This window comes from Phaseolus vulgaris, chromosome 1, assembly GCF_000499845.2.
Source record: "Phaseolus vulgaris cultivar G19833 chromosome 1, P. vulgaris v2.0, whole genome shotgun sequence".
In the NCBI taxonomy this organism is placed as follows: Eukaryota; Viridiplantae; Streptophyta; class Magnoliopsida; order Fabales; family Fabaceae; genus Phaseolus; species Phaseolus vulgaris.
Window position 1 is genome coordinate 36,659,865 of NC_023759.2, and position 19,302 is coordinate 36,679,166.

At 35.9% G+C, this 19,302-nt stretch overlaps 2 protein-coding genes across 2 annotated transcripts; both read left to right on the forward strand.

Moving 5' to 3' along the window:
• Window positions 1–1,239: 1,239 nt before the first annotated feature.
• LOC137814041 (magnesium-chelatase subunit ChlH, chloroplastic-like) lies at window positions 1,240–8,213 on the forward strand. Its single transcript, XM_068616575.1, has 5 exons — window positions 1,240–3,071; window positions 3,308–3,390; window positions 4,698–6,500; window positions 6,853–7,329; window positions 7,682–8,213. Exons 1-5 carry the CDS (start codon window positions 1,667–1,669, stop codon window positions 8,057–8,059), a joined length of 4,146 nt encoding a protein of 1,381 aa, XP_068472676.1. The 5' UTR covers window positions 1,240–1,666; the 3' UTR covers window positions 8,060–8,213.
• Window positions 8,214–8,809: 596 nt separating this feature from the next.
• Window positions 8,810–11,658, forward strand: LOC137814042 (disease resistance protein RGA2-like). Its single transcript, XM_068616577.1, has one exon. The coding sequence runs from the start codon at window positions 8,866–8,868 to the stop codon at window positions 11,500–11,502; it is 2,637 nt and encodes an 878-aa protein (XP_068472678.1). The 5' UTR covers window positions 8,810–8,865; the 3' UTR covers window positions 11,503–11,658.
• The last annotated feature ends 7,644 nt before the right edge of the window (window positions 11,659–19,302 follow it).

The window sequence follows — 19,302 nt, forward strand, 5'->3', positions numbered from 1 at the left end:
AAAACCTATGGAAAACGAAAATGGAATTTGGCAATGCTAATTTAATTATTCTCAGGTAAAGGCCTACCTTTCTATTTGTTGTATAAAGTAACGAATGCATTGCTTTTTTGTTTTTTTTATTGCGGAAAAAAACGTGAGAACAAAAATTTTATATCAGAAAAAGTTATTTTGGTGATTTTTTTTATAAAAGGAGTATACTATTTTTTTAATTAAAATATATAAAAATTACTTTAATTTTTGGGTTAAATATATTTTTCGTTGTCTCTAATTTAAATTTTAGACTATTCAAGTGAAAATGATTTAAATCTATGTGAAATAATTTAGTTATTTTTTTAAAAAATTTAATAAATTCGTTATTATTTTGATTGCATGTGAATATCCATTATAATTAGATTTATGCCAATATTACAAGCAACTTGAGAAAAAAAAACCACAGTAATTTTTCTATTATAAAAAAAATAAAATTAACCCGACCATCCAATTTCCATATCAGAAACAAATTTCTTATTGTATATTCATAAAAAAAATATTATCAAGACACTTTTTTATTGATGCTGAATCATAAGAATTGGGAATCTATGTTATTTATTATTTATCTCATAGATAATTTCTTGATATATTGTTTGTTTTTTAGGGAGTTTTTCTGAGTAACGTCAGAGATGCTTTTAGTTATAAGTGTTTTGTAGAGTAACTTTTTTAGGTGGAAGTGATTTATATGTATTATTCTGTATAAGGAATGAACCGTTTCTTTATTTACATTTATTATTTTTTATTATTGATAAAAAAAATAATGTTAAAATTTTTTAGCACCTGTTGTAAACTCATTAGGTACTCACTTAAAACATTATTACAATCTTAACATTAAAATCGTAATTTCAATTTGGAGAAAAACACAGAGACAAACAACATAGTCGATCTGTGGGAACTTGTGGTAAGTTGTGTGCAAACGTAAGACCAAGTACAAACTACTTGGCCCCATTGGGGTCACACGAAACATATCTTAACAACGCTTTTCAATGTGGAACACAAATTCTAAAAGCAAAGAATCTCTACATGCAAGCCAAAAGTCCTTCCACCTCTTCAAAAGAAAATAAAAACTCTCTTTCTCTCTCTTCCTCATCATCAGATATTCACTCCTCCTCTCTCTCTTCTACAATCGCTTTTGAGGAAATCCACTTCCACCAATCAGATTTCAGGAAACTCCATCGTATGAAAACCCAACAGATAGAGAGATATAGCAATGATGCTAACAGATAGTGCAAGGACATGTCATCCCCCTTGTCACTCACTCACATAAACACTGTGACACTAACAAAACCTCTAAGTTTTTTTTTAATTTGTATAACAATCCATTGGGCCACGTGGTCTTAACTATCACCACGAACTGAAATTACCAACTATTTTTCAATTCTCTGCTTCTTATTTTTCTCTCAGTTTCATCCACACAAAACACATAAAATCCAACAGCTACTCATCATTCCAAAACCAACATAAGAAGAGAAAGAACACACCTTTGAAATGGGTGCATAACTTTGGGAGCAGAACTGCACAAGCTCCTCAGTGCCCCAAGTTTTTCTTTCAAAGCAATTTTCTCTTTGCTTTGGCTTGTGTTGCTTTCCCTTCTCTAGACTTCAGTTTGTTGTTTTTCTACTTAACTTGATTATCAATGGCTTCTTTAGTATCTTCATCATTTACTCTACCTAGCTCTAAACCTGACCAGCTTCATTCTCTTGCCCAAAAGCATCTTTTTCTTCATTCTTTCCTTCCCAAGAAAACTGGTTATAATGGTAGCTCAAAATCCTCTCTGAGAGTGAAATGTATTGGCAATGGTCTATTCACCCAAACCACCCAAGAAGTTCGTAGAATAATTCCTGAGAATGACCAAAACTTGCCAACAGTTAAAATTGTGTATGTGGTCCTTGAGGCTCAGTACCAGTCATCTCTCACTGCTGCAGTCCTGGCTCTCAACAGTAAAAGGAAACATGCTTCCTTTGAGGTTGTGGGTTACTTGGTTGAGGAGCTTCGAGACGCCTCAACGTATAAGGCTTTCTGCAAGGACTTGGAGGATGCTAACGTCTTCATTGGGTCTTTGATTTTTGTGGAGGAGCTTGCTCTCAAGATCAAGACTGCAGTGGAGAAAGAAAGGGACAGGCTTGATGCGGTCTTGGTGTTTCCATCAATGCCTGAAGTGATGAGGCTTAACAAGTTGGGTTCTTTCAGCATGTCACAACTTGGGCAATCTAAGAGTCCCTTTTTCCAGCTTTTCAAGAGAAAGAAGCCTCAGTCTGCTGGCTTTGCCGACAGCATGTTGAAGCTCGTGAGGACATTGCCAAAGGTTTTGAAGTATTTGCCAAGTGATAAAGCTCAGGATGCCAGGCTCTACATACTGAGTCTGCAATTTTGGCTTGGGGGATCTCCTGATAACTTGCAGAATTTCCTGAAAATGATTACTGGATCTTATATTCCAGCACTGAAAGGTGCAAAGATCGAGTATTCGGAGCCGGTTTTGTACTTGGACAATGGGATTTGGCACCCTTTGGCTCCTTGTATGTATGATGATGTGAAGGAGTATTTGAATTGGTATGGTACCAGAAGGGATGCAAATGAGAAGCTGAAATCCCCGAATGCACCCGTCATTGGTTTGGTTTTGCAAAGGAGTCATATTGTGACTGGTGATGAAGGACACTATGTGGCTGTGATCATGGAGATGGAGGCTAGAGGGGCTAAGGTCATTCCCATTTTTGCTGGCGGACTTGACTTTTCAGGGCCAGTGGAGAAGTTCTTCATTGATCCAATTACGAAGAAACCATTTGTGAATTCTGTGGTATCCCTCACTGGCTTTGCTCTTGTTGGAGGGCCAGCAAGGCAGGACCATCCAAGGGCGGTTGAGGCTTTGATGAAACTTGATGTTCCTTACATTGTTGCCCTGCCACTGGTGTTTCAGACAACAGAAGAATGGCTCAACAGTACTCTTGGTGTGCATCCAATACAGGTTGCTCTTCAAGTTGCTCTGCCAGAGCTAGATGGAGGCATGGAGCCAATTGTTTTCGCTGGTCGAGATCCTAAAACAGGTAATCGTGATCTCTTTTCTTTACAACCGTCTTTTAACTTTTTGTATTGACTATTATGATGCAGATGTCTTAAGTTTTATGTTTTAAGTATTAATCTTTAGATAGGAATCTAGGAGAATTTTCTTTTCAATTAACATTTCCATAAAAGCATGAATATTAGAATCAGTATAGATATTGAAATTTTATCCTTTTGCATAATTTTTCACTTGTTTAACGATTGATTGATATATTTTCAGGAAAATCTCATGCTCTTCATAAGAGAGTGGAACAACTCTGCGTCAGGGCAATCAAATGGGCTGAATTGAAAAGAAAATCAAAGGTTTTTACCATTTTTTGAACCTCTATATATACTTATCCAGTTTAAGACGGACTTTAACCAAGCCTGTTACAAATTTGGCAATTTTGCAAGCAAGAGTCCTAAAATTGTACCAATTTAGTCTAATAACAACAATCCTATTTACAAACGCACACTCATGGGTTTAGTATCTATGTTGTCCCTAAATTTTTTCAGATTTCTGTTTTTACTCGCTAATTTTGAATTTTGACTAGTCAAAGCGCAGAACTTTTTTCTGTTACCACATGTATTCCTTCCTATGAAGGAGTTTGTAGGAATAACAATGTGTACTTTTTAATTTCTCATCAACTAGTTTGATGCCATTAACTTTTCGGAACATGTGAGATTAGAAGCATAGTTTATACTAAAAGTTACACCTGAAAATGCTGCTAGACTTTTTGATGACATGACAAGTTGCTCGACTAAAAGTGGAAACTAAGAAAAAAACTAGGGACTTTTGATTTGTCAAAATTTATATTAGGAACTAAAATTAGAAATTGGAAAAAAGTTCAGACAAAATAGAGTAAACCCTTTTATTTTATTTGTTTCAAGCTGATACCCAATATGACTTTGCTGTATATTTTCTCTGTATCTATTATAAAGTCAATTTCAATGAATTAGAAGATAACTTCTTGGAAAAGAAATTTTCATTTGACATTTACTCAAAGGAGAAATGACTTGCATGTAATGTCTGATTAAGAATTCAATTGTTTGAAAACAATTCACAATGTCTTTTTACAGTAAAAGGCAACATGTACGTTCTGTTCAAGTTTATATTTATTTTGGTCTGGATTTGCGAGTATCATTGAAGTCTCATCTTTAACCTCGTTATTTTCAAAACAAATATCTAGAGAAATAGAGAAGTCTGAAACGGTAGAGAATAGGCAGAGAAACAAGGTTTCCTATTATGATTTTTTTTCTGCTATACTGTATATTCCATTCCTTGTTTCAACCTTGTTAGCTTTCTCCCTATATTCCTTTTCCTTTATGAATAGAAGAACATCAATTGTAGGAAATAAAAGTTTTTTCTTCTCAAAACTATGTTGTGGAACAATGTTAATTTATTCATGCATGTTTTTTTTTTTGTTTTTTTATTTAGTATCAAAAAATTCTCCCATCTTGTTTGTTGTCTTCGATCCTGGTTGTACTGTAATCCATCTGTATGCAGGGAACTGAAGTATTACTGTCTTACACTCATCAGCATTTTTTAATTTGCACCATTATCTGATCTATACTCTTTGAGCAATTGACTTTTATTATTGAAATTCACTTAAGAAATCGCATCCATGCAGGAAGAGAAGAAACTAGCAATCACCGTCTTCAGTTTCCCTCCGGACAAAGGAAATGTGGGAACTGCTGCCTATCTCAATGTCTTTGCCTCTATATACTCAGTTATGAAAGAACTAAAAAGAGATGGTTATAACGTTGAAGGCCTTCCAGAGACTCCAGAAGCTTTGATTGAAGAAGTAATTCATGACAAAGAAGCTCAATTCAGTAGTCCAAATTTGAACATTGCTTACAAAATGAACGTCCGAGAGTACCAAAATTTGACTCCCTATTCCACGGCACTGGAAGAGAATTGGGGAAAACCCCCTGGCAATTTGAATGCAGATGGAGAAAATCTGTTGGTATATGGGAAACAATATGGTAATATCTTCATAGGTGTTCAGCCTACATTTGGCTATGAAGGGGATCCAATGAGGCTGCTTTTCTCCAAATCTGCCAGCCCTCATCATGGATTTGCAGCATTTTATTCCTATGTTGAGAAAATCTTCAAAGCTGATGCTGTTCTTCATTTTGGGACACATGGTTCCCTTGAATTCATGCCTGGAAAACAGGTGGGGATGAGTGATGCATGTTATCCCGACAGTCTAATTGGTAATATTCCAAATGTGTATTACTATGCTGCAAACAACCCTTCCGAGGCTACCATAGCCAAGCGCAGAAGTTATGCAAACACCATTAGCTATCTGACTCCTCCTGCAGAAAATGCTGGACTATACAAAGGTCTTAAGCAGTTAAGTGAGCTCATCTCCTCATATCAGTCCCTCAAAGACACTGGTCGTGGGGCACAAATTGTGAGTTCAATTATCAGCACAGCTAGACAGTGTAATCTTGACAAAGATGTGACATTGCCAGATGAGGGTGTGGAGATCTCACCTAAAGAGCGCGATCTGGTGGTTGGAAAGGTGTATTCCAAGATCATGGAGATTGAGTCTCGTCTGTTACCTTGTGGGCTTCATATCATTGGTGAGCCTCCCTCAGCTTTGGAAGCAGTCGCTACACTGGTGAACATTGCTGCACTTGATCGTCCTGAAGATGGTATTTCTTCTCTTCCAGGAATATTAGCTGACACTGTAGGAAGAGATATAGAAGATGTGTATAGAGGCAGTAACAAAGGAATATTGAAGGATGTAGAGCTTCTTAGGCAAATAACAGAGGCATCACGTGGAGCAATCACTGCCTTTGTGGAGCGCACTACCAATGATAAGGGTCAAGTTGTTGATGTAGCTGGTAAGCTTACCTCAATCCTGGGATTTGGCATAAATGAGCCATGGATTCAGTACTTGTCAGACACCAAGTTTTATCGAGCTGATAGGGAAAAACTTAGAACCTTGTTTATGTTCCTGGGAGACTGCTTGAAGTTGGTTGTGGCTGATAATGAAGTGGGAAGTTTAAAGCAAGCCTTGGAAGGTAAATATGTGGAGCCAGGGCCTGGTGGTGATCCAATAAGAAATCCTAAAGTTTTGCCAACAGGAAAGAATATTCATGCCCTGGACCCACAAGCTATTCCTACAACTGCTGCAATGCAGAGTGCCAAAATAGTGGTAGAGAGGTTGATTGAAAGGCAGAAGGCTGAGAACGGTGGAAAATATCCCGAGACAATTGCACTTGTATTGTGGGGAACTGATAATATTAAAACATATGGTGAATCACTGGGTCAAGTCTTGTGGATGATTGGTGTGATGCCAGTGGCTGATGCTTTTGGCAGGGTAAACCGGGTGGAACCCGTCAGTCTTGAAGAGCTTGGAAGGCCTAGGATTGATGTTGTTGTTAATTGCTCAGGAGTGTTTAGAGACCTTTTCATCAATCAGGTATTACTTCTTTTGCTGTTTTTCTATTAATGGGGGTTTAGACCAATTTAGTATTTCTCGTGTTACATCATTTTGTGAAATATTGCCATTATTGTTTAGAATTGCAACTTGCAGTTGCACTCTTCATATTTTAATTTGGTTACTGGAAAATATTTCCGAGTTCCAACCTTTTTCTCACATCTCAATGATTAGTATCCTTCATTGGATTGAAAGCGTACGGTTGCTTCATAAAAAACTCTGATGATGATTGAGTTAAAAGTTTTGCACAAGAGCTATCTAACATTTTGTTTATTAGGCTGTTTGTTGCTACATTGCTTTGGTTGCTCATTTTTTTTATCTATTCATTACTCAGATGAACCTTCTAGACAGAGCAGTGAAGATGGTTGCTGAATTAGATGAACCAGCAGAGCAAAACTATGTAAGAAAGCATGCGTCAGAACAAGCTCAAGCCCTTGGAGTTGATGTTCGAGAAGCAGCAACAAGGATCTTCTCCAACGCCTCCGGCTCCTACTCCTCAAACATAAACCTGGCTGTGGAGAATTCTTCATGGAATGATGAGAAGCAGCTTCAGGACATGTATCTTAGCAGAAAGTCTTTTGCTTTTGATTCTGATGCCCCTGGTGCTGGCATGACTGAGAAAAGAAAAGTCTTTGAGATGGCTCTAAGCACAGCAGATGCCACATTCCAAAACCTTGATTCATCAGAAATTTCCCTCACTGATGTTAGTCATTACTTTGACTCAGACCCAACTAATCTGGTTCAAAATCTAAGGAAAGATGGGAAAAAGCCCAGTGCATACGTTGCCGATACAACTACTGCTAATGCTCAGGTATACATTGTTCCATTGAATCTCCTATTTTTCAAGTGTGGTTTGACATTTCTCCAAAGTAGAAAAGATCCTCAAATCACATTGAGTCTAAGGTATTTGGATAAACTATTCAACAAATACCTACATGAGAAGTAAAATTAATTAAGCTTCTCTATAAACTAAAACAAACTTATACCCTTCAACTTTCTCTCGTTTAACTTCAGAAAGTTGATTTTTAACATACGAAAGAAGCTTAATTCATTCTACCTTTTCTTTCTTCCAAATGTTTATCAATTTTAAATGAAGCAGGACCTTTGTATTGTAGATGTCAAAGGATTGTTATGACCTTCTGGATACATATTTTATTTTTCAGGTACGCACACTTTCTGAGACAGTTAGACTTGACGCAAGAACCAAACTGTTGAACCCAAAGTGGTATGAAGGCATGCTGTCTACTGGATATGAGGGTGTTCGTGAGATTGAGAAGAGACTAACCAACACAGTGGGATGGAGTGCAACTTCAGGCCAAGTTGACAACTGGGTGTACGAAGAAGCCAACACAACATTCATTCAAGATGAGAAAATGCTGAACAAGCTCATGAACACTAATCCAAACTCCTTCAGGAAGCTGGTGCAGACTTTCTTGGAAGCCAATGGACGTGGTTACTGGGAAACTTCAGAAGACAATATTGAGAAGCTCAAGCAGTTGTATTCGGAGGTGGAAGACAAAATTGAAGGCATTGATCGTTGAACTTCATAGCTACTATTGAGAAGACTATACAACAGTGAAGAAGAAAAACACTTTTCTAATGTGATTTTGTTTACTTTTATCATTTTTTGAGATCATGTCTCTGTGCAGTTCTGAACTCCAACCCCTGTGAACAAATAAAGGTTTTGGTTCAAAATTGATGGCTTGATTATTTTCTTGCATGAAAAGAATTTGATAATGAATATAAACCTAGCTATTAAGTTTAATAAGATAATATTAAACTTCCACATGTAAAAACTAAAATTTTCTGCACAACATTGTTGGTTGATACAATTGACTGTAACTAATTGTTAGGATTTCAAGTGACACCGGTCCACTCCAGCAAGATGAATAGTATATTAAAAAAGGAGAGTCACCAACTTATTGTTTACGTAGTAGTCCTACTTGACTTATGTGTCCATTAATTTTTTAACATTTTAATTGAAAAGAATATAAATGAAACTTCTTAAAAAATAGAACGTAAAAGAAATGAACTATTTAAAAACATAAAATACTAATTTGAGAATTTTAAAACTCTCTTAATCTATTTAACGTTTTAATTAAAACATTAAAACACAAACCTTGTAAAAGATATGAAATACTTCAGACTTAAACTCAATCCGTTGACTTAACACCAAAAGATAAACAACTAAAAGTAACATTTAACCTTAAACAGTGAAAATTGACTGAGAGACTTCAGCTCTATTTGTTGACTTGTCATAAGACTATACGGGTATAATGGACATGGAAGGCCAATCCCCACAAACACAAACTTGTATAACAATACTTTCTGCCATTTCACCAAGAACATGGCCGAATATTTTGTCTTCGAAATTGCTGAATCACTGCTGGGGAAGCTTGCATCTAATCTTTATGAAGAAGTTTCTCGAGCCTTTGATCTGTACGAGGATGTGCAAGGTCTGAGAGACACCTTGTTAATTGTAAAGGGCGTGCTCTTGGATGCTGAGGAGAAGAAGGAGAAGAAGCATGGGTTGCGTGAATGGCTCAGGCAGATTCAAAACGTATGCCTAGATACTGAAGATGTGTTGGATGGATTTGAGTGCCAAAGCCTGAGAAAACAAGTTCTCAAAGCTTCAGGCAGCACCAGGATGAAGGTAGACCACTTCTTTTCTTCATCTAATTCTCTTGTTTTCCGTTTTAGGATGGCTAGGCAAATAAAAAATGTTAGGCGTAGATTGGATAAGATAGCAGCTGATGGGAGAAAGTTTGGTCTTGAGAGGATTGATGTTGAACACAGCCGTCTGCAAAGGAGAGAAATGACTTATTCTCATGTTGATGCTTCAGGGGTTATAGGAAGGGAGAAGGATAGGGAAGAAACTATCAAGCTTTTGATGCAACCTCACCCTCATGGTGATGGTTATGGAGATCAAAGTGTTTGTGTTATTCCCATAGTAGGTTTTGGAGGGTTGGGGAAGACGACACTAGCAAAGTTGGTGTTCAATGATAAGAGAATGGATGATCTTTTCCCGTTGAAGATGTGGGTGTGTATTTCTGATGACTTTGACATAAGGCAGATAGTTGTTAAAATCATCAACTCTGCTTCTGATCCAACCATTTCTGTTGTTCCCCAAGAAAGCATTGACAATTTAGATATTGAGCAGTTACAAAGTCGTCTTAGACACAAACTTTCTTGCCAGAAGTATCTACTAGTCTTGGATGATGTATGGAATGATGATCGTGCAAAATGGATAGAGTTGAAAGATTTAATTAAAGTTGGTGCAATTGGAAGCAAAATCATAGTGACAACACGAAGCCACTCAATTGCTTCCATGATGGGCACTGTTCCCTCGTATGTTTTAGAAGGTCTTTCTGCGGAGAATTGCTTATCTCTGTTTCTCAAATGGGCATTTAAGGAAGGTGAAGAAAAAGAACACCCAAATCTAGTGGAGATTGGAAAAGAAATAGTGAAAAAGTGCGGAGGGGTTCCACTAGCACTGAAAACTTCAGGAAGTTCCCTGTTCTCGGTTTTTGATTTAGAAAGATGGGAAGTTATGAGAGACCATGAGCTATGGAACCTAAAACAACAGGAAGATGACATTTTACCTTCCCTAAAGTTGAGCTATGATCAAATGCCATCCTATTTGAGGCACTGTTTTGCTTTCTTTTCTCTTTATCCTAAAGATTTTGGCTTTACCAGTGCAGAAATGGCTAACTTTTGGGTCACACTTGGATTACTTCGATCACCATTTGGAAGTCAGAAGATAGAGAATGTTGGAAAACTATATATATATGAGTTATATTCAAGATCATTTCTGGAGGACTTTGAGGACTTTGGCACAGTGTACTATTTTAAACTACATGATTTGGTACATGATCTTTCGTTGTATGTTGCTAAAGAGGAGTTTCTAATGGTGAACTCCCATACTCGCAAAATACCTGAGCAAGTAAGGCATATATCAGTCGTTGAAAATGACTCACTAAGCCATACTTTGTTCCCCAAGTTCAGAGGTGTGAGAACTATAATATTTCCCGTTGATGGAGTGGGTGTTGGCAGTGAATATCTTTTGGAAACATGGATAAAAAGATACAAATACTTACGTCATTTAGATTTAAGTGATTCCTTTTTTGAGACACTTCCTAATTCAATTGCTAAATTGGAGCATCTGCGAGCTCTCAGTCTTGATAATAATTGTAGCATAAAAAGACTTCCTAATTCTTTTTGCAAACTCCAAAACTTACAAATGTTGTCTTTAAGAAGATGCTTGGGCCTTGAAACATTGCCTAAACGATTAGGGATGTTAATCAGACTCCGAAAATTGTATATAACCACAAAACAGTCTATTTTGTTAGAGGATGAGTTTGCAAGCTTGAACAGTCTCCATACTTTGATTTTTGAATACAGTGACAATTTGAAGTTTTTGTTCCAAGGAGCACAAGCACAACTCCCATCCCTTAAAGTTTTGATCATTCAATCATGTGGGAACCTAGAGTCCTTACCTCTTCATCTTCTCCCTAAACTTGAGGTTCTGATTGTAACAAGGTGCGTGATGCTAAACCTGTCCTTCAACAGCGAAAGACCAATCCAAAGATTGATGATGAAATATTTGCATATTGAGCAATGTGCACGGCAACAGACATTGCCTCAATGGATTCAAGGAGCCTCCAACACTTTGAGAACATTGTTAATTTCAAATTTTCATTGTCTTGAGAAGCTTCCTGAGTGGCTTAACACAATGACTGATCTTAAGATGCTCCATATTGTTAACTGTCCTCAGTTGTTGCATCTTCCAAGTGAGATGCATCGTCTACGAGCCCTTGAAGATTTGATCATAGATGGTTGCCCTGAATTGGGTCGAAAATGTGAACCACAGTCTGGTGAGTACTGGTCCTTTATCTCTCACATCAAATGTGTTTCCATTGGAGAAACAAGAAAAAGGAAACTCCTTTTTCAAATGCTTTCACGACTGCGCTTGAAATGCACTTAGTAAAATTGAAATGATGCACACCATGGGAGCTGCACTTTAAAATCAGATCATGTATGAAATCATCTAACATTAATATTATTTTGTGGCCATCTTAACAGATCTTTACACTTTTATAGCTGGTATGTTGAATATTTCCATAATCAATTTGAGATAAAAGATATGGGTTGGTTGGATTTTTTGTTGCGCATGTCTCTCCGTAACCTGAATCTGCTCCTTGATAAAAATCTGATTAAAATGAAAGTTAAAGGTATATTATAAAAATTAGTTCTATTTTCAATATACACTAGTGCAGAAAAGCTCGTAGACGATAGATGATCACTCACAACCGTAGTTATAAGGTATATTTAAACGACGATTATTTTGGTCAAACGTCAACTATCACTACAAGATTTTTTTTTAATGGAAGTTATTTAGCGAAGGTTTATTGATTTAATTAACGAAGGTTTTTAACCTTCGTTAAGTTCAAAAAGTTATTTTAAAAAATAATGGAGGTTTTTTTAACCATCGTTAAATTTTAAAGGTTTATTTTAAAAGCTTAGCAAAATAACGGAGTTTTTTTAACATTCGTTAAATTTTAAAGATTTATTTTAAAACCTCAACAAAATAATGGAGGCTTTTATAACCTTAGTTAAATTCCAAAAGTTTATAGTAAAATCTCAAAAAAAATAACGGAGGTTTTTTAAACATTCGTTAAATTCCAAAGGTTTATTCTAAAATCTCATCAAAATAACAGAGGTTTTTTCAACCTTTGTTCAATTCTAAAGGTTTATTCTAAAACTTCAGCAAATTAACAAAAGTTTGATAAGTGCCAATGTGCAGTTTTTATGATTGAGAAAATTGAACACTTTGGAACTTAATTGTTGCTTAATGTAAGAAAATTACCCTAATCTGAGAATTATTGAATCTGATTATATATTTTGAACCAAGAAACAAATGAAGAAATTTAATCTCAATTTTTGTGTAAATTGCAGATGAATATGAAGCATTGAAAGAATGTATTCAAGTTGGCATTGAAAGAAAAAAAAAAGTAAAAACTTAATTGGATCACAAGAAGATTTAGCTCAAGCTAGAGGATTTAGCTCAAGCTAAAACTGTCCAGAGTTGATTAAAGGTGCAGTACAATCTGTCCAGAGTTGATTAAAGGTGCAGTACTGATCTAGCTCAGGCTAGAATCGCTAGCTCAAGCTAAAAATGCACCGAAAGATCTAGCTTAAGCTAAAATGGGCTAGCTTGAGCTAAAGTTGATTATATAAATTTTGAAACATAACTCAAAACCAGCGGTGGAAAAAGATTGGGTTTTTATAGAGAGAGACTAGTGAGAGAAAGAGAAGAAACCTCTGTTCTTAGGAGAAGAACTTGCTCAGATCAGCCCTTCTTATGCAATCCAGATCAAGAATGAAGATTGGAGGAGCTGTCATGAGTGGCTAAGTTCTTTCTAACTTGGGATTGAATATAATTTACCTTGATCAAATGTATTCTTGGTGATATATATAAAATTCTCTTTTCTACTTGTTCTTGGTATTTTCGTTTTATGCTTATTGCTTGATTCTGTCTGATCAATAGAGTCTTGATTTTGATCCTTAAATTTAACTGGAAAGTACCTTTAAGGATCTGAAATAAACGAAAATACTTGATAACTTGTAATGCTAGGAATAGATTCCAGGTTATTGATTGCATTATAATTATGTTCCTAAAGCTGGATAATTTGTTAAATATCTGAGGAATCAGTGTTTGAGAAATTATCTTATGAATTTCATCTATGAGGAATCAAGATGAATGGCTTTAAATTATGCATCAAGAATAAGTTGTTTTGAGTATTATATATTGTATTATTCAAAATACAGATGATTGAGATAGACGCAATTCAATCCCAATATCTTTTTCTATAATTGATAAGTTAGTTTTGTATTTGGTTGAATCAAACCCTATATCTCTTAGTTACTTTGAAATCTTTAATTTGGTTATGAACAAGTTCTCAACAATCAAAATTATTTTCTATACTTGATGAGTTTTAAAACAGAGCATCTTAATTAGAATTGTTCCCTGTGGGTTCGACATTCGTACTTTAAAGAGTACTATATTACAGTTGATTCGGTACACTTGCCAAGAAATATCAACAAGTTTTTGGCGCCGTTGCCGGGGAACAATTTCTTTTAAGAATTTCTGAAGTATAACTTATTGAGTATTGTGAATAGTTTGTTTTCTTTGTGAATAGACACTTGTTTAGATCTTATTCTTTTATCCTGTGCTAATCCTTGCTTGAGTTGTCTTAGATACATGTTATTAAGGGGACAGGTTCCTGAAGATCAATTGGAATTTGATCCAGAAATTGAGAAGACAGCTAGAAAAAACCAGAGCAAGAAGAGAGAAGAAAAGAAGAAGCAAGGACAAGCAAAAGGAGAATCTTCCAACACTCTCAACTCACACAATCAAACAGAGTTCCAAATGGCTGATAATAGACAAAATCCACCTAGAAGGACATTGGGAGACTATGCTATGCAACAAGGACCGAGGCATTTCTCTAGCATAGCCATACCTCCTGCCACCAAATCATTAGAAATGAAGCCAACTTTTCTTAGCTTAGTCATCACTCATCAATTCACTGGAATGGATCATGAAGACCCTTATACTCATCTATCCACATTTTATGAGTTGGTTGGGACCATGGGCTTCGAGGAAAATGATATTTAATCTGTTTATCTGCGTCTATTTCCTTTCTCACTTGCAGACAAAGCAAAAGAATGGTTAAAGTCGCATCCAAACCAGAGTCTAAGTAGCTGGAATGATGTAGAAGAGAAATTCCTACACAGATTCTTCCCACTCTCTCGATATATCAAGGCTAAGTCTGATATCTTCACATTCAGGCAAGGGCCAAAAGAACCTTTTTGTGAAGCTTGGGAATACTTTAAAGTGATGTTAAGAAGATGTCCTAATCATGGCTTTGAGGGTATTGCTCAGTTGAACATATTCCACAATGGTTTGAGGCCTGATACTAAAATGATCTTGGATGCTGCAGTAGGAGGTACAATGATGAGTGTTGATGCAGAACAAGCTACAAGAATCATTGATGCCTTTGCCTCAACAGATTACCAAGCTCAACATGATAGATATACAGTGCAAAAGAAATGAGTGATGGATCTTAGTACTTCAGACGCAATTTTAGCACAAAACAAGATTTTGACTCAGCAAATTGAGGCATTAACCAAGCAAATGTCAAAACTGCCTCAACAATTACATGTAGTAAATTCTCCTTCAATTCAGAATCAAGCTTTGAAGTGTGATTTTTGTGGGGGAGATCATCTTAATGGCCAATGCTCTTACCAAAATCCATCAGAGGAAGAGGTTTAATATATGAATAATCAAGGAAGGCAAGGTGGCTTTGCATATAATTATCCAAATAACATGACTCAAGGATGGAGGAATAATCCAAATCAAGGATTTGGGTGGAAGCAAGAGGCTGGATCATCTAACAGACAAGCTCCTTATCAGCAACAACCATATTATCCTTCCGTTCATGAGAGAACATCCAAATTGGAGGATACTTTTGAGAAATTCATGCCAGCCTCTCTATCTAATCAGAAAAATACTGAAGCATCAATAAGAAATTTAGAGACACAGGTGGGGCAGCTGGCTAAACAGTTAGCTGATAAATCAAGGAAGTCAATTTTCAGCAAATACACAAACCAATCCCAAAGAGCATTGCAAGTCTATCACCACTAGAAGTGGGAAAGTTACAGGAAAAGGAATTGGAGATAATTTAGTTGTTGAGGAAGAGGTTTTAAGTGAGAGAGAAAATGAAAAAGAACAGATTGAGTGTGAGGGAGGAGAAGGAAGGAATAAGGAAGGAATAAGGAAGATGTTGTAGATATTAGAGAGAAAATAGAAAAAAATCAAAAAAGTGAAAAACAAGAGAGGAGTGTTCCTATAAAAGATGTACCTTATCCACATGCTCCTACAAAGAAAGACAAAGAAAGACAATTTGCAAGATTTATGGATATTCTCAAAAGATTGCAAATTAACATTCCTATTACTGAAGCTTTAGAGTAGATGCCTACATATGCTAAATTCATGAAGGAATTATTGACAAAGAAAAGAAAGTTCAATGACAAGGAAATGGTTGAATTGGAAGCTGGATGTAGTGCTATAATTCAAAAATCATTACCACAGAAATCCAGAGATCCTGGGAATTTCACTTTGCCAGTTACTATAGGAAATCTCACTGTTGGAAAGGCATTATTGGATCTTAGAGCTAGTATTAATTTGATGCCTTTATCAATGCTGAAGAAAATTGGAGATGTAGAAGTGAGACCAACAAGAATGACTTTGCAGTTGGCTGATAGATCAATCAAATATCCACATGGAATAGTTGAAGATTTGTTGGTAAAGGTGGATAAATTTCTCTTTCCAGTAGATTTTGTTGTTATGGATATTGAAGAAGATGCTGAAGTACCTTTGATATTGGGAAGACCATTTATGAAAACTGCCAAAGTTATAATTGATGTAGACAAAGGAAAATTAAAGGTTTGTGTTCAAGATGAAGAAGTAAGCTTCAATGTTTTTGAAGCAATGAAGTATTCAAATGATCAAAAAGAGTGTTTCAGAGTGGATGTGATTGATGATATTTGTTTTGAAACTCAAAAAAATTGTTTAACAGTTGAACCTTCAATGAAAGTTATCATGGATAGAATTGAAGACATAGATGAAGTGGAAAGAAAAGAAATATAGGACTGTGTTGAAGAGTTAGATAAGGCTAAAGAGATTCTTTATGATGCTAGTCAAAAGCAAAATCTAATCAAAGAAGAAATTTCTCAACCTCAGAAGATAGAATTGAAACAACTACCAACTCATTTGAAATATGTTTTTCTGGAAGAAAATGGGGAGAAACCAGTCATTCTCAGCAACTCTCTAACAGCAGAAGAAGAATAGGAAGTAGTGAAAGTGTTAAAGTCAAATAAAGGAGCAATAGGATGGACTCTATCTAATTTGAAAGGCATAAGTCCTTCTTATTGTATGCACAAAATTGACATGGAACAAGACTTCAAATCTGTAGCTCAACCTCAAAGACGCCTAAATCCTACTATGAAGGAAGTAGTAAAGAAAGAAGTTCAGAAGCTGTTCGGAGCAGGGATGATTTATCCTATATCAGATAGTGCCTGGGTCAGTCATGTGCAAGTAGTTCCAAAGAAAGGTGGCATGACAGTAATTCATAATGACAAAAATGAGTTAATTCCAACAAGAACAGTCACAGGTTGGAGGATGTGTATTGATTATAGAAAACTCAATCAAGCCACAAGAAAAGATCATTTTCCACTACCCTTCATGGATCAAATGCTGGAGAGATTGGCAGGCAAAGCTTATTACTGCTTTTTGGATGGTTATTCAGGTTATAATCAAATTGTTGTAAATCCAGAAGATCAAGAAAAGACTGCTTTCACTTGTCCTTTTGGTATTTTTGCATATAGAAAGATGCCATTTGGATTGTGTAATGCTCCAATAACTTTTCAAAGATGCATGTTTGCTATTTTTGCAGATCTTTTAGAAAAGGGAATTGAAGTTTTCATGGATGATTTTTCTGTTTATGGAGCTACTTTTAGTTCTTGTTTGAAGAATTTAGCTACCGTACTAAAACGGTGTGTGGAGACCAATCTTGTCCTCAATTGGGAAAAATGTCACTTTATGGTGAGAGAAGGTATAGTTTTAGGACACAAAATCTCTAGCAAAGGTATTGAGGTAGATAGAGCCAAAGTTGAAGTTATTGAAAAACTACATCCACCAATCAACATCAAAGGAATCAGAAGTTTTCTGGGTCATGCTGGTTTTTACAGGAGATTCATCAAGGATTTTTCAAAGATTGCAAAACCTCTTTGCAATTTACTGAATAAGGATACTGCATTTAATTTTGATGAAAACTGTTTAATTGCTTTTAAGAATTTAAAAGAAAAACTCATTTCAGCACCCATAATCACTGCACCTAATTGGCTTTATCATTTTGAACTTATGTGTGATGCTAGTGATTATGCAATAGGAGCAGTATTGGGGCAAAGAAAAGAGAAAAATTTTCATGTGATACACTATGCAAGTAAAGTCTTAAATGATGCTCAAAGTAATTATACAACTACTGAAAAAGAATTGCTTGCTATAGTGTATGCATTTGAAAAATTTAGATCTTACCTTATTGGTTCTAAAGTGATTGTTTTTACTGACCATGCTGCAATTAGGTACTTGTTCACAAAATTAGATTCCAAGCCAAGACTAATAAGATGGATTCTTCTGCTGCAGGTATTTGATTTAGAAATAAAGGATAAAAAGGGCAGTGAAAACAATGTGGCAGATCACCTATCAAGACTTGCAAATGAGGAAGTAACTGCACTTGAATTAAAAGTGATAGATGAGTTTCCTGATGAAAAACTCCTTGCAATTCAAGAAAGGCCATGGTTTGCAGATTTGGAAAATTTTAAAGCTGCAGGGGTAGTTCCTGAAGATTTTGGATGGCATCAAAAGAAAAAGTTTTTCAAAGATGCTAATCACTATTTATGGGATGATCCTTATCTATTCAAAATTGGTGCAAATAATTTGATAATGCGATGTGTTACAATAAATTAAGCTAAAAATATTCTATGGCATTGTCACAATTCACCATATGGAGGTCATTTCAATGGACAAAGGACAACAACTAAAGTGTTACAATCTGGATTTTATTGGCCAACTCTGTTCAAAGATGCACATGAACATGTTCAGAAGTGTGATAGTTGTCAAAGAACTGGAGCTATTACAAGAAGGCATGAAATGCCATTGCAGAACATTCAAGAAATTGAAATATTTGATTGTTGGGGAATTGATTTTATAGGACCACTGCCATCATCATTCTCAAATGAATATATCTTACTAGCAGTTGAGTATGTCTCTAGATGGGTGGAAGCAGCTGCAACTCAGAAAGCTGATGCCAAAACTGTAATCAAATTTCTCAAGAGAAATATTTTCACCAGGTTTGGTACTCCTAGAGTTTTGATAAGTGATGGAGATTCACATTTTTGTAATGCTCAACTTCAAAAGGTTTTAGAACATTATGGAGTTAGACATAAAGTAGCAACAACCTACCATCCTCAAACTAATGGTCAGGCAGAGGTTTCTAACAGGGAAATTAAGAAGATTTTGGAAAAAGTAGTAGCTTCTTCCAGAAAGGATTGGTCTAACAAGCTTGAGGAAGCTCTCTGGGCTTATAGAACAACATTTAAGACACCTACATCTCTGTCTCCATTCCAATTGATTTATGGTAAAGCATGTCATCTTTCGGTAGAACTGGAACACAAAGCATACTGGGAAAACAAGTTTCTAAAATTTGTTCCTAAAGTTGCTGGAGAGAAGAGAAAAGTGCAACTTCATGAACTTGAAGAAATGAGATTCAATGCTTACCAATCTTCCAAACTTTATAAAGATCGAGTCAAATTTTATCATGACAGAAATTTTTTGAAAAGAACTTTTGAACCAGGTCAATTGGTGTTGTTATTTAATTCCAGGTTGAGGCTTTTCCCTGGAAAACTCAAATCAAAATGGTCAGGACCATTCCAAGTCAAACAAGTAAAACCATATGAAGCAGTGGAATTGGAAGATCCTGTCTCAAAAAGAAGTTGGGTGGTTAATGGACAAAGATTGAAGCATTATTTTGGTGGTGAAGTTGAAAGGCACACCACTATGATCCACTTTAATGATCCTTAAGTAAATCAGGCGTCAAGCTATATGACGTTAAACGAGCGCTTGCTGGGAGCCAACCCAGTGTTTTGTTTTGAAATGTGTCTTTAA